Source organism: Bidens hawaiensis, unplaced genomic scaffold (genome assembly GCF_021521415.1).
Source record: "Bidens hawaiensis isolate Kalapana, Puna unplaced genomic scaffold, B.hawaiensis_p1.1 tig00026403_1, whole genome shotgun sequence".
NCBI lineage: Eukaryota > Viridiplantae > Streptophyta > Magnoliopsida > Asterales > Asteraceae > Bidens > Bidens hawaiensis.
This window is the reverse complement of record NW_027494247.1, coordinates 29,971-45,412: the sequence shown is the minus strand read 5'-3', so window position 1 is coordinate 45,412 and position 15,442 is coordinate 29,971. Positions and strand designations below refer to the sequence as shown.

The window sequence follows — 15,442 nt, the reverse complement described above, 5'->3', positions numbered from 1 at the left end:
ATTTAATGGGTTAAATAAGTAAACTTAACCCCTAAACTTTTCATAATGACTTCATGTCGTGTCTAAATTGGTGTCAAGAATTTTCATCCCTTAAAACTACCAAACTCATAAATTTGATTATAGTTGATACACACATAAAAGGGAAAAATATGTAATTAATATGATCAGCATTTAGAAATTAACCTATGTTAAACGTGTCTAGTAATTTTTATGTGTTATTTTGATTTGTACGTGACTGTGATTTGTGTATAACTATCTACGATATTAAACATGATTTACGAACAAAATTTACCAAGCACACCTAAGAGAGAGAATCAATCGAGATGAATGAGAGCGCTTGTTTAGTTTGTGTAAATTTGCGTTATATGAGAAAATAGATATCAGGTAGCGAATCATATAACCTTTCTTCTTTTAATACTTTCCTCAATGGTGATATAAACAATGATCGACCATCACGACTATAAATGTTCACATACGTTTCAAATAACCTATTTTTGATAAAATCCCAACTTAAATTGACACTAAACTTTGTACAATATATACTCTATTCTAGTACATAAAAACCACCTGAGCGGAGGATATGCTATAATACTACAAATGATATTATTTTAGTCACATAGAGTCATGATGCTTAACATTAAAGAAATTAAACATGTGTAGAATTTGTAGACCCTTGTAAGTTTCCTTGTTAATTCACTATAAAAAAATATCACTTTTAGAATATAAACATTTAATATTTATTAAATAAGAATATAAGGTACCACAAAAGCATCTTCAATATTACCCCCCCCCCCCCCCCCTCACATCACTATAAATACACCACATGTGCAAATTACAACAATACAAAATAACCTTTTCTCACTAAATCTCTCTCTCAATCTCCATTCAACCATTTCAAGCACTTCCCAACCGGATTCAATGGAAGATATTGGAGATGACTTCTATTACATCGGAGACGAGTATCATAACTACATGGAAACCAACATGTTTCTACAATCCGAAGAATTCGAAAGGTAATTAATTAATAGTTACTTATTCTGTCACATCTGTTTCGATGTAAACACTGCCTTTTCTTAACTATAACTAGAAATAAATAATATTATACCTATACTAATTTTTCAGTTTACCAACTCACAGTTGGAATGGATTCGGTGACACGGTTTCTAGTAATTACTATGATTCGAGTTCACCAGACGGTCCACAATCGTCGGATGGTCCACAGACATCGCCCGCGTCGAAAAACATTGTTTCGGAGAGAAATAGGAGGAAGAAGCTTAATGATAGGCTGTTTGCACTTAGAGCAGTGGTTCCCAACATAACTAAGGTGTGGACTTCAACACTTAATAATATCCGGCCATCACCACTTTGGTGGGATGGTAAAGGCTTTGGCCTTTGGGTTAATAATATCCATAGTTAGTGCACTGTCGAGTCATGTTGTTTTGAGTAATTTACACCATTGGTCCTTTGGTTTTTGTAAAGTTAATAAAGAGGTCATAGCTATTGAAATTTGTATGAGAGAACTAGCGGTGAAATTGGGGTGGGTGACTGGTTCAGGTTGAAATTGGGACTGACTAAAATGAACTCGAATTGAAATTAATCGTCTTGAAAATAAAATATGTTTACAAGCTGTATTTTCAGCATAATAAACAGTGACAGCTGCGAAGGTAACATTTATATACGTTTTTATAATTTTAAGTTTTTTAGAAAAGTATCTCAAAATAAGTTCACCTATAGTATTTTCAATATAATAAACAGTGACAGCCAGCAAAGGTAACGGTCATATGCCTTAATAGAATGTAAAAGTTTTAAGTTTTTTAATTTTTAATTATTTTTGATGGCTTACATTTACTTTTACTTTTGTTTGTAGATGGATAAAGCATCTATTATTAAAGATGCAATAGATTATATTCAACATTTGAATGATCAAGAGAGAAGTATTCAAGCGGAAATAATGGAACTCGAGGCTCGAAAACCAGAATCCGGGGAGTTTGATTTTGATCAAAGCTCAGTGATCATGTCAACCGAAAGAACAAAAAAGAAAAGGGTCGATCAATCTTTGAATTCGGGTGAATATAGGTCATATCCCGTAGAAATTATTGATGTAAGTTTTGAATTTCTTAATTAATAGGCTCATATTAAACACTTATATAAATTAGCTTAATTCTATATGTTATGTTATCAACAGTTAAAAGTGTGTTATGTGGCGGAAAAGACAGTGTTGGTAAACTTGAAATGTAGGAAAAGAAGAGACACAATGGTCAAGATTTGTGAGATTTTTGAATCATTGAAGCTTAATGTAATCACAGCCAACGTCACTGCTTTTTCTGAGATCCTTTTCAAGACCCTCTTTATTCAGGTCACTCTACATCTCTCTCATTATATAATTATAATGTTGTTACACACACACATATATATATATATATGATGAGTATCATTACTGAACTGTTAAATTATTTAAGAACTTGAAGGAACCCTTGAAAACTATCGTTTTTTATAAAAAATTTTGTATGTTAACGTTCTTTGAGAGTAGTTTTATCATTTTCTATATCTATGTTGTTTTGTTTTACACATATGTAAATTTGTTAGTACATAAATTTTACATATATGTAAACTTGTGATTAATATATGTAATCAAGTTTTTTTATATAAAATATGATAAAACTACTCTTAAATAATGTTAATATATATTAAAAAATTGTTTGGTTTTTAAAGGTTCCTGAGAGTTCTTAACTTTTTAAAGTTCTTAAATGATGTCAACCCTATATATATATTCAATTTTAAGTTTTAGAACATGTTCAACAATAGACAATTTAAATTTATATATATAAACAAGCACCTATTTACATATTATATATATATATATATATCACATACACACGCATGTGTGTGTGCACGTGTGAGATAGATGTGAGAGTGGGTAGAAGAAACTCGTCTAGTCTGACGCGTTTAAAATTTTGAACGCAACCCATCCCAACATCTCACAAACAAGGATTACAACGGTCGGTCCGTTTATACTTTATATTGTCCATCTCTGTTTTGAATACTGAAATTTCAATATAAGTATATTGTTATGTTTGTTATAAGTAAAAAATAAAATAAATATATCAGTGTTAAAGAAAAAATAAAATTAATTAATTTACTTTCGGAAAATAGAACATGAAGTGTATATTGTATGTATAAATAGAATTACAACTATAATGTATATTTTTAAGAGTTGAGAATGATTTTTTTCATTTGTTTTTAATCTTTACAAATAAGACGATTATGTAATTATTACTTTTCTCACTTTTTTTCTAACTTATATTAAATACCGTGTGCCAATGAATGATGTGGTTATTATGCTTGTCGCATTGTATTAAAGACACTTGCATATATGTAGGGACAGAAATACACGATTAAATGTCGTTGATCATAGCGACTCGATCATATAGATTAATCATTTTTTATAGACATGATTGATATGATATGTTATATTAATAAGTTAGTTTAAATGATATGTTTCTTGATGTCATGGTATCTATGATGAAACTAGTTTTTTATTTTGTTCTTTTGGATTCTTGCCTGGGGTTTTATTGTTCAGATAAGTAGTAATGATAGAAAATAATGCATTAAAAGATAAGCTAAATATTTACTAATATTATTCAAGTGAGAATTGAGTACCAATGAGTTCATTATAAAGAGAATAATCCAATGTTATTTATAAATCGGTTTTGATTAGATGTGGTTGTCACCAAATGTGAGATTATGGGTGAAAATCATTGCAAATGAAAGATAAATGTGGAATTTTGTTCTTAAAAAAAACAAACTCATTTCTTAAAACTTGTTTTAAATTTGGTTATTATAAAGTAGAAACAGTTTTATAAGTTACCGAACAACCACTCACATAAAATAGTATTATATTTCATATCTTACAATAATAGAATTAAATGATTACATTATTTTGTTAACCAATCATTTCTAATTAAAATATAATTATTTCTCTAGAAGTCACCATATAAAGAATATTATACTTGGATGGGATTAATTTTTATTTAAATAAGTGGTCAATAATTGATAAGATATTATGTCATCAACATTAGAAATTCGTGGTTCGATCACAACCATACCATTTTAATTTAAGTTGGATAACGTATACTAGTTTTATATTATGAATGTGAATCAAATATAAATGACTCTTATAATGAGAAATGAAAAGTGTATAAATAATTAAAATAATTATGTTAAAATTAGGGTAATTATTTTAACACAATAACTTTTGAACTAATGAATTGATTATTACACTATATTATTTTTTATAACATAATTACTGTAGTTATTTGTATGTTTAATATGTTAATTTATTTGTATCGAATCTCAACCCTTATATTATTATCCATTTAGAGTGATATTCTCATATTAGATAACTAACTTTCATAGGTGTATAGACGTTTACACCCATTGTTATAAAAATCATGATTAAGTATCGATTGATCGCCAATAATTTCGATTAATTCTAATTAGTTTAGATTAAATCTCAATTATTATTACTTATCAGCTTATAGTCCAACTAACAACTAGCGATTACTACACCATTGTTTACACTTAATGTTTTAAATATGCTAGATAATTAAATACATTTCTTTCTTTTTCCTATTATATTATGTTATCTATAATTTAAGGCAATGGTTATTCATACACCATTTTAACACACGTTTAAACCCTATATACACCCTATAAAGGGTGTATGAATAACACATCCCTAATTTAAAATTATTTTTTATCAAATGCGGCTAAATATATAACCTATACATAATAGATTTTGTTTCTTCAAAAAACGGGTTATTGTGTTATATCAATTTGTCTTTACATGATTTTTTTAATTTATCTATTTCTTATTTATATTCTCAATAATGAAAAGTCCAATTAATAATATTATATTCTCATAAAGTGTATAAAGGGATCGGCACAACGTATATATTAAAATTAAGTTATTGAATAGTGTTATCCTTGTCATTTTTCAAATAAAAATCTTTATACAAGTCACATATCACACATGCTTATTAAAATTTATATAAAAAATATTTTTTAATATTATTTTATTTTATGTGTACAGGCTAACGAGGAAGAAATAGATTTCTTGAAGATGCAAATTCATAATGCTGTAACAGCCCTAAATGATCCTTCAAGTCCAATGAGCACCTAATTATGTCCCTTTTATGAATTTAATTTTCACCTTTTTAAAAATAAAATTTGGACTTCACCTTTTTTGCCCTTGATTATGAGTTATATATATATATATTATATGGAGAGTGTTTTTCTTATTGATTTTTCCTGGTTTAATTTGTTTCCTCAAAAGGGTATTTTGTTCCAGAGCTATCAATCACATAATCCTTTTTTAAGTGGGAGTGTCATGTATAAATTTATAATTATATATATTATAAGAATGTAATGAATAATTTGTGTTACTCATTGGTTCAGATAATACTTAAGATCGGCTCGTTAAAAGCTCGAATTATTTTGAGTTTAAAAATTCACTCATTTAGTAAAGGAACCAGACTTCATATACCGAACTTGGTAGGCCAGCGAGCATAAACGAGCATTTTATGTAGATCAATATAACAATTTTTACTAATATAGTAAATATATTACACAATACATATAGTTAGATATATATAACTAATTAACTATAATAAAAGTTACTAATTAATATAAGAGGATTGTTATTTATTATTTGACTCAAAACTTGGTTGGATATATGAAGTGAAATAAGCTTGAATAAAATGTTTGATTATGAAAAACCAAAAACTAAAACAATATTGTCACAGGTTTGTTTTTTGCCATAAGAACATGCACACAAATTCTCTTAAAAACAACTTAATTAACAGTGAAGAATTTGGTTTACTGAGGTTCCACTTAGAATGTTGACACGTCGAATTCAAAAAACGAGTGCTCGACGAAGTAAAAAAAATGTCCAAACAATAGTCCCATAAATTCAAAAAACGAGCGTTCGAGTGGGTTTTGTTGGAACTCGTCGGCTCATATAAATTACCGAGTCAAGTTTAAACGTTTGTATGAAGATGAGATATATATATTAGTTGGCCACAAAGATGAGATATATATATTGTATTCAAACACTCTATATATATGAAATTGATTGTTTTAAAACATTTTGTTATTAACAATAAGAGTAAAATCAGTCTTTAAATATTTAAATAGTTATATAACTATAAGTTTGTAATGGACTATGCTATATATGAGGTTCACCTATAATAACACCAACATCTTGGACTGCATCATGGACTTCACCTATAACGACACCAACATCATGGACTTTATCTAAGTACAGCATATATTAAATCCCACCTGTGTGTTAAATGATTAGTTTTCAAGTTTAAAACAAGTTTTATGTGTCCAAGCTATTTTGTATTTACAGTATTATAGGTATTGAATTGTTATTTTTTTAGAAAGTGGGGGGTTTTTGAGAATTATTTATAAAACTAGTGAATCTGATTTTTTATTCTTCTTTTTTTGGGTTGGGCTTCTCTTCTGATTTGTTGGGTCAATTAACAATATATGTTCAATTGTTCAAACAAAGTGTGTGAATCAGACTTGTGTTGTAGATTATTTAAAAAAAAAATTATGACTTTAGTTGACAAATTTTGTTTTAAAATGCCTTTTCCTATTGTAATAGATATTTATGTTAATGAAAACTATGGATACATTTAATCACACAAATGATTATAAAAAAAACAAGGAAACACGCACTTGCAATCAAACACAAACACCAAACCGATTAGGTTCTAAATTTGGTTTCAAGATGAATGGCTAAGAGTATCATCGGGCGTGGTTGTGAATCATAAGGAGATGTGGACATTGAAGATGATAGTCGTTGGAGATGGAGGTTAGCTTAAGCAGTCGGGGAGGCATTGGGTCGAGTTGGCCAAGAAGGGAAGGTGTCATTAATTTTCAAAGAATTAATTATGTATACCATTTATGTAAATGCTTTGGTTGATTATATATATATATATATATATATATATATATATATATATATATATATATAACTAGTTTGAGACCCGTGTATTATACGGATAATTGATGAAAAATTTTAAACTTTAACCATTAAGTGAAATAGATTCAACAAATTGATCATATATTGTTAATACAATTACAATTAACATTAAAATTACAGAAATTATATAACTAAGGGGGTGTTAGGCCTAGGTTTTTTAACCAAGCTTATAGCTTTTTTTAGTTTTTTTTTTATATAAAATAAGCTTAACTTGGTGTTTGGTTTAGCTTTTTAAGCTTATGCTTATTAGCTTATATAAGCTCATTTGAATAAACTTATTTGAAGATGATTTTTTAGCTTATTTGATAGAAGCTTATTTGTTTTACAGTGTAAATTACTCATTTGTCATCAAATGGTGTGGATTAGTAATTATTACTTTAACAAATTAAAGAATGTTGGATTTAACAACTTGTTAAGACACATAATTAACTTGTAGAATATAAGTTAATCTAAACACTTACAAAGAGCTTATCAAATAATAGAAAAAAAAAACTATAAGCTAATTTTATATATAAGCATAAGCTTAAAAATAAAAGCTAGGCCAAACACCCCCTAAGATTACACAAATATGTTACAAATAAGTAAAAATTTTCTTTTACACTACATTTGTGATTGTTTTAGTAGGTATACATTGTTTATCAAAAATCAAAAATCAAAATCTTTAGTCCATGTCTGCTTGTAACTCTTAGTCCATGTCTGCTTGTAACTCCTGATATAGCCACGTATAGCATGTCCATGTGACAAAAAAGGTTCTCCAAATGCAAACCAACTCTGATAAATGATAATATATATATGAAACTATTAAAAAATATTCATATACATAAAATATCATAGCTTTTAATCAATTAATATAATGTCATTTGAGAACATATGCTCATGTTTATAAAAAAAATATGATTATCCCAAAAGTCATATTACCTACACTTTGATGTTATAATCATCCTTGGAATATTTAGAATTTGAAATTGATTGATCGTGATAAATTTGTTGTCATTAATATTATGTATATGACAAATTTTTAATTGATTTTATATTTTACAATTAAAAGTTGTATAATCAAGTAACATAAAAACCGAAAATTAAAGTATAACAAAATGATTTGTTTCATTTCATATGAATATAATTGTCAGAAAAATGACAACTACATGCTAACCTTTATAACTATGTTCAAATAATAATGATTATTCTTTGTTAGAAGAATTTAGAAGATTTAAAATTGCATTAAGTGAAGGTAACGATTCTTATATATAATAATTGGATGTAGGACTGTCACCTTTACCCGTAACCTGAAACCCAACCCAAGAAAACCCGTACCCGAACCCAAACTAACCCGACTCGAGAAACTCAAACCCAAGAAAATAATAACCCGAACCTGAACCGAAGTAATTCGGGTTGATTCTTGGGTCAGAATTCTAGGCTAAGCCTTAGTCGCTGGCGTTATCAAGATTTAGTCCAAGTCTATTGTTCTCATTCCACATATAATGAATCGATTGTTTATTTTTTATTATTTTGAATATAAACCATAATAAACACTTTATTTTGGTTTAAAATATCAAATGTTTTTAATTAAGTAATTTATCTTATAAAACATATTAAATTAAATATATTTGAATGCATAGAAAAAGTATAAATCAAGTCATAAAACATATATTTCTGAAGTATTTTGGTTTGAGTTATGAAAGAAAATATTGAAAACTAAATTGGATCTTCTTATTGTTAAAACTCTTTATATTACACAAAAAATCATATAAATAGATGACAGATAGTTCATAGAGTAAATATTTATACATATAGATTATAATTATACTATTCAACTTCAATGATTTAATGCTAAACACCAAGATATATATATATATATATAATTGGTATTCTCCATGTTTGTAATATTTATACAAAATGTTTGCAGAAAATTAAAAAATACACATTTCATGAGTTCAAATGCATATGAAAAAATTTTAAATCCAAATTTGAAACCAATCTTGTATAAAAAATTATGCAATGCTATTCGAATCTCTACTTATATCCAAATTTGGATTTAAAATCCAAATTTAAAATCCAAATTTGGATTTATATGGTAAACAATTTGTAGTTTACCATATAAATCCAAATTCTTCGACAATAGTGCAACTTTATTTTTTTTAATTTGCAATTACTTGTGATTTTCAAATTTTATTCTATAGGTCTGTATTTCAATTTTGATATTTCCTTATTTCACTATTAATGTTAATAAATAAATCAGTTAGTATTTACATTTAATAGACATAAACTTAAATTTATATATTGAAATGACATAAAAATAAGGACCATATATGCAAATTTGCTGAGAAAATGTGAGGAGAGCCATGAGCTTGACAAGTGGTAAAAGTTGTATTCTTTTATTAGAATAGATAGACTACTATTAATAAATGAAAAAAAATATAACATCTATCATTATAAAATAATTAAGGATGTATCACATTTATATTTGTGTTAGGTTGGCTATCATCTCTGATTGCACCGGGTCACATAAAAAAGATACAAAGTCTATTCTAGTGACTTTGATAACACAAAAAGAGTATATAATATCACATTAAGACAAAAATAAAAATACATCATTGTATATCTTTCAATGAAAATGAAAATTTTATTGTTTTAAGTATTGGGGGGACGGGGCATCACGTGATGGAGCTCCCATCACGCGTGGTGAGCCTCTCCACACCGCCACCGCCCCTTTGTCACGCGGAAAAAATGGAATTTACGTGATGGCTGTCACGCGTGATGAAGGGTGGATTCCAAGGAATTGTAACGTTGGGATGTAGCCGTTGGGAGGGGGGGTTTAAATAAAAAAAAACCAATATAAAACCAAAACAAAAACATAAACCAAATCCAAATCCAAATCCAAATCCAAATCAAAACCAAATCCAACTCAAAAACACTCTCAAACTTCCCCTTCATTCACAACAAAAAAATATGGAATTTCCGAAACACTCGATGCCCTTAGATACCGATAGCTCTTCGTCTTCGGACGATGACATTCTCGAATGGTTCCCGTTGCTATATAAAGAACTTGAAGGCCCGAGCCGTCCAAAGAAAAAAGTGGTGGTGCGTGATCGTATACATGCCCACGACGTGCTAATGAACGACTATTTCGTGGAGGAGCCGAAATACAATGACGAGACGTTTAGGGAACGCTTTCGTTTGCCGAATTCTTTATTCTTAGAGATTGTAGGCGACGTCGAAGCAAACGAAGAATGGTTTCAAGAATCTTACGACGCGAGAGACAAACGAAGTTTTACGGCGCTTCAAAAATGCACATCCGCTATTCGTCAACTAGCGACAGGTAACCCACCCGACCAATTCGATGAATACTTACAAATGTCTGAGAGAACTTCACTTGAATGTCTACAATTCTTTTGTAACGCGATTATAAAATTGTATGCCAAAGAGTTTCTACGAAAACCAACAAGACACGACATTACACGTCTTTACGCCGCACACGAGGCTAGATGGCATTTTTCAGGGATGCTCGGTAGCATCGATTGTACACATATCGAATGGAGGAATTGTCCACGGGAGTTGCGAGGGGCGTATGTTAGGGGTGATATCAAACGACCAACCATCTCACTAGAAGCGTTCGCGTCAAATGATTTATGGATTTGGCATTCTTATTTTGGTGTTCCCGGCTCAAACAACGACATCACTGTTCTGTACACATCACCGTTGTTTCAGAGCGTAACAGATGGCACCGCACCTTTCTGTCCGTATTTTGTCAACGGGAGATATTACAGACGTGGCTACTATCTCGTCGATGGTATCTACCCGCACTGGTCTGTTTTTGTGCAAGCCTTTTCGTTTCCTGTCGAGACCAATGAAAAGGCGTTCAAGAAGTTGCAAGAATCGGCAAGAAAAGATGTCAAGAGAGCTTTCGGTGTTTAAAGGGTAGATGGTGCATACTTAGTCGACCGGTTCGTGCAATGAAAAAAGCCACGATCTCTAGTTACGTGTATGCATGCATCATATTACACAATATGTTAATAAAAGAAGATGGAAATGCAATTTCTCCAGATTGGGTACCGGATCCTCCAACTCAAGTTCCTGTTCCCGATGATGTCCAATTAGATTTGCGGGATGAAGATATTCACTATCGGTTGAGATGGGATCTAGTTGAGCTTATAGGTTCTTTAGGGTTGGAATTCCCGGATTCAGACGACGAGTAGACGTTTATTGTAACTTTTAATTTTTTAATTCTAATTTTTAAGTTGAATTATGTTCTAGTAACTATTGTTTTTATTTTTAAGTTCTATTAAATATTGTTTTAATTTTTTAAGTTACAAAAAAAAAAATAAAAAATAAAAAATTCCATCACACACTATCACACGACACCACCACCCCTAGTAAAAAATCATCACATGTGATAGATTTTGGGTTAGTGATGTGGCACCATATAATTGGGTGGGGTGTGTGATGAGTGATAACCCCCCCCCCCCCCCGATTTATGGTTAAACATGTCAATTAATAATATCAATTAACAATTATTTTACAATTAAACATTAAACATACTAACCTAATTTAGTAATCTAAAACAATAAATCGTTTAACCATACAAACCTGATGGTTTAGTAACCCCGAAAAAACGCTAATTGACGGGGAAAACAGGCATGGATGTGAAGACATATTTCTTTTTTCTATTTTCTTTTTAGAATTGATACGAAACATAATTTTCAGTTATCCATACTATTTTATTTTTCTTAAAACCAATTAAAATATGTGTTTTAATTAAAATGTGTATACGAATAAATTATGTTAATTAGAGGCGCAAAAATATTTCTCCTTATTTTTTACTTATATTTGGTTTACTCAATTTATATTGTTTCCATACTTAGCAACAAAATTAACAAATTTAGTTGTGCTCCATATAAAAAAATCAATTTTTTGGTTTTTAATTAAGATCATACCAATTATTTTTTTAGATTTTAATTTGAACTAAAATTTTCAAAAACACATTATGCTAAATAAAATCAAAAGACCAAAATTATTTTGACTCATAGATTGGTTCAAAAAGTCGATGTGACAATAATGTTACTAAGGAATATGAATCAGAAGAACGGTCTGTGTAATGGAACTAGATTAAGAGTAATTAAGTTGGGAAATGTGTAATGGAACTAGATTAAGAGTAATTAAAAGTTGTATAATCAAGTAACATAAAAACCGAAAATTAAAGTATAACAAAATGATTTGTTTCATTTCATATGAATATAATTGTCAGAAAAATGACAACTACATGCTAACCTTTATAACTATGTTCAAATAATAATGATTATTCTTTGTTAGAAGAATTTAGAAGATTTAAAATTGCATTAAGTGAAGGTAACGATTCTTATATATAATAATTGGATGTAGGACTGTCACCTTTACCCGTAACCTGAAACCCAACCCAAGAAAACCCGTACCCGAACCCAAACTAACCCGACTCGAGAAACTCAAACCCAAGAAAATAATAACCCGAATGTAACACCCCGACCAAAGGCGGATTATACATCGGGGCGCCACATATTGTTTCATTACTCGTGACACTATTGGGTGTCAATATTTAATAAATACATTCATTCGCGCACGCGCAAAGCAAACACAAATAATATAAATCAACATAAATCAATATATTATAAATCATAATATCCGAACAGCAATAACTTGTCTTGATACATTTTAATCTAGGTCAAAAGTAAAGAAAACTTCCTACGTGTCCACAAGCTCCAAAACAGCTACTGCAAACCTGAACATGTGTTAAAATAAAACGTCAAACACTTGCGTGTTGGTGAGAAATCAAGTTTAATACAATACATAGATAACAATAAATCTGCGCGCAACATGTGTATGTCTGGGTTTCAACAAGGGTGTAATCAGATCGGGACCAACTCTAAGAGACAAGACTGCCAGTGCTCACAATTGAGCTCACAAACAAGACTAACTGTGCAAGTGTAACAAAAGAGAAAATCATAAACGATAGTTCTCCCTTGTTCATCTAATGGTACCATGAAAACTGCGGAATAGACCGACAAGACGGTTAATGATCCCCACATACAAATAAACAGCCAAGTCTACATCCTCAACACATGGGATACTGCGCGACTAAAGTTCATAAACAAGTTTAAGACTCTAAGTTTTGTATGAACACATGAACATCCCAAAGCATTTAAAATAAAAAGGGATTAGGTACGAGATTACTCACTTGATAAAGATGCGATGATAGATAAAGCAAGAACCAAACAAGCAAGTTAACCTATAAGTAAAGATTATTGTTTTAACGATCGGTTTTAAGTCTTGATTATAAGTTAGCATAATTAATAAGTAAATTATTATATATATATATTACCGGAAAAGCAGGGCAGAACAGGGAGGAAGACGGAGGCAAGAGAGGAGGGAGGCGGCTGAAGAACAACGGCAGAGAGCAAAAGGGAGGAAGAGAATAAGTGTAGTGTGTGAAGTGTTAAGAAAATAGTACTATATATAGGCAAACCCTAGAAAAGATCTCCAAAAGTAAAAGAAAAGATATCAACAGTAAAAAGTTCTGAAAAGTAAAGATATCAAAAGATATGGTAGCAGGGAAAAAGAGAAAAAGGCTGACAGGATTCAGAAAAAGGCATGGGAGAGGACAGATAAAGTTACTGGTCAAGCATGGCAAAAGCAGATTCTCAAAAGATTATGTCAGTCACTTTATCTGTCAACCAATGGGGTTGGTGCGCATGCTGCGCCGAAAGTAACTTTTCAGACATAAAGCAGATTAGGTCAACAGCTCAAAAGATAAGACAACTCAAAAGCAACGGCTAGATTAAACAGAAGAAAACTCAAAGGGGTTTAGCGCGAGAAGGCTCGAGCGCGAAGGCAAAAGTGCGCGAGCGCGAAGGCAGACAGAACCAACCTTAACGCGTCGCGGGAAGAATCACATTTCTTAGCGCGCCGCGGGAGGAACTAAAATTCCTAGCGCGCCGCGGGAAGAACTATAATTCTTCGCGCGTCGAGGGATGAACTACGATTCTTAGCGCGCTGCGAGAAGAACTACAAATCCTTAGCGCGTCGCAGGAAGAACTACCGTTCTTAGCGCGCTGCGAGAAGAGTTCGTCTCGCGAATCGCTGTACAGGTGGTCTTCACGCAGGATTCCTTGTAAGGGAGTCTGGCGCGTGGAGCTGCGCAGACAACCTTAGGCGGGAAGGAACAAAGGACAAGCAAAGAGTTAGAAGAAAAAGAGGGAAACAAGGCGTAAGGGCGGGACGGCGACAAGAGGGAAAAGAAGGCGGAAAGAGAGAAGGAGAGGGACGGGACGGCGGAAAGAAAGAGAGAGAAAGAGGCGGGAAGGAAAATATATATTATTATTATTAAAAGTAAAATATAAGTATAAATAAATATTAAATCATAAAAGAAAGAGATCGGGTCAGAGAAACGGGTACCTGGGTCGGGTCGGATCGGGCAGATGTCACAGTCTCCCCTACTTTAAGAAATTTCGTCCCGAAATTTATCTCGAAGTAGGTTGCGCAGAGAACAGGTGCGGGTACTTGATCTTCATTTGATCTTCCCTTTCCCATGTAAACTCGGCTCCGCGCTTGGACTCCCAGCGAACTTTCATGATAGGGATACGACTGCGCTTGGTTTGCTTAACCTCGCGATCCATAATCTCAACAGGCTTCTCAACGAAATGCATAGATTCATCAACTTGAACTTCATCAAGTGGAATGTGAAGGTTCTCGTCAGCTAAACACTTCTTGAGATTGGATACATGGAACGTTGGATGCACATTACTGAGCGCGGGCGGCAGGTCAAGTCTGTAGGCAACTTTTCCCACACGCGCGAGAATCTTAAATGGACCAACATAACGAGGAGCAAGCTTACCTTTCTTCCCAAAGCGGACAACACCCTTCCAGGGCGACACTTTGAGGAGAACAAGATCACCAACTTGAAATTCGAGAGGCTTCCGTCTACGATCTGCGTAACTCTTCTGTCGGCTTCTGGCAGTCAACAGATGATCACGGATTTTGGCGATTTTATCGGTTGTCTCTTGAACAAGTTCGGGTCCTGTGATTTGAGCTTCTCCCACTTCGCTCCAACAAATCGGGGAGCGGCACTTACGACCGTAAAGTGCTTCAAATGGGGCCATACCGATACTGGAATGATAGCTGTTATTATAAGAGAACTCGATCAAAGGCAGGTGTGAATCCCAATTACCTCCAAAATCAAGAACACAAGATCGGAGCATATCCTCAAGAGTTTGAATAGTTCGCTCAGACTGACCGTCAGTCTGGGGATGATATGCCGTACTCATGTCCAAGCGAGTTCCTAGCGCAGATTGGAGAGATTTCCAAAAGCGAGATATAAAACGGCCATCGCGATCGGATATGATGCTCAAAAGAGTACCATGG

The 15,442-nt window shown here is 31.9% G+C and overlaps 1 protein-coding gene across 2 annotated transcripts; it reads left to right on the top strand.

Moving 5' to 3' along the window:
* Positions 1-832: 832 nt before the first annotated feature.
* Positions 833-5,444, top strand: LOC143573381 (transcription factor bHLH35-like). 2 transcript variants are annotated; one of them, XM_077058274.1, is made up of 5 exons: positions 833-1,013; positions 1,138-1,324; positions 1,868-2,101; positions 2,186-2,356; positions 5,093-5,444. In XM_077058274.1, exons 1-5 carry the CDS (start codon positions 919-921, stop codon positions 5,180-5,182), a joined length of 777 nt encoding a protein of 258 aa, XP_076914389.1. In that variant the 5' UTR covers positions 833-918; the 3' UTR covers positions 5,183-5,444. The 2 variants fall into 2 exon arrangements, with proteins under 2 accessions (XP_076914389.1, XP_076914388.1); XM_077058273.1 differs by having other exon boundaries at positions 834-1,013; positions 1,123-1,324.
* The last annotated feature ends 9,998 nt before the right edge of the window (positions 5,445-15,442 follow it).

Excerpts from the sequence above, each read along its gene's own strand:
- LOC143573381 (XM_077058273.1), top strand. The coding sequence starts at position 919 with ATGGAAGATATTGGAGATGACTTCTATTACATCGGAGACGAGTATCAT. Across the intron at positions 1,325-1,867 it reads TGGTTCCCAACATAACTAAG|ATGGATAAAGCATCTATTAT; the intron begins GTGTGGACTTCA and ends TTTTGTTTGTAG. Across the intron at positions 2,357-5,092 it reads TCAAGACCCTCTTTATTCAG|GCTAACGAGGAAGAAATAGA; the intron begins GTCACTCTACAT and ends TTATGTGTACAG.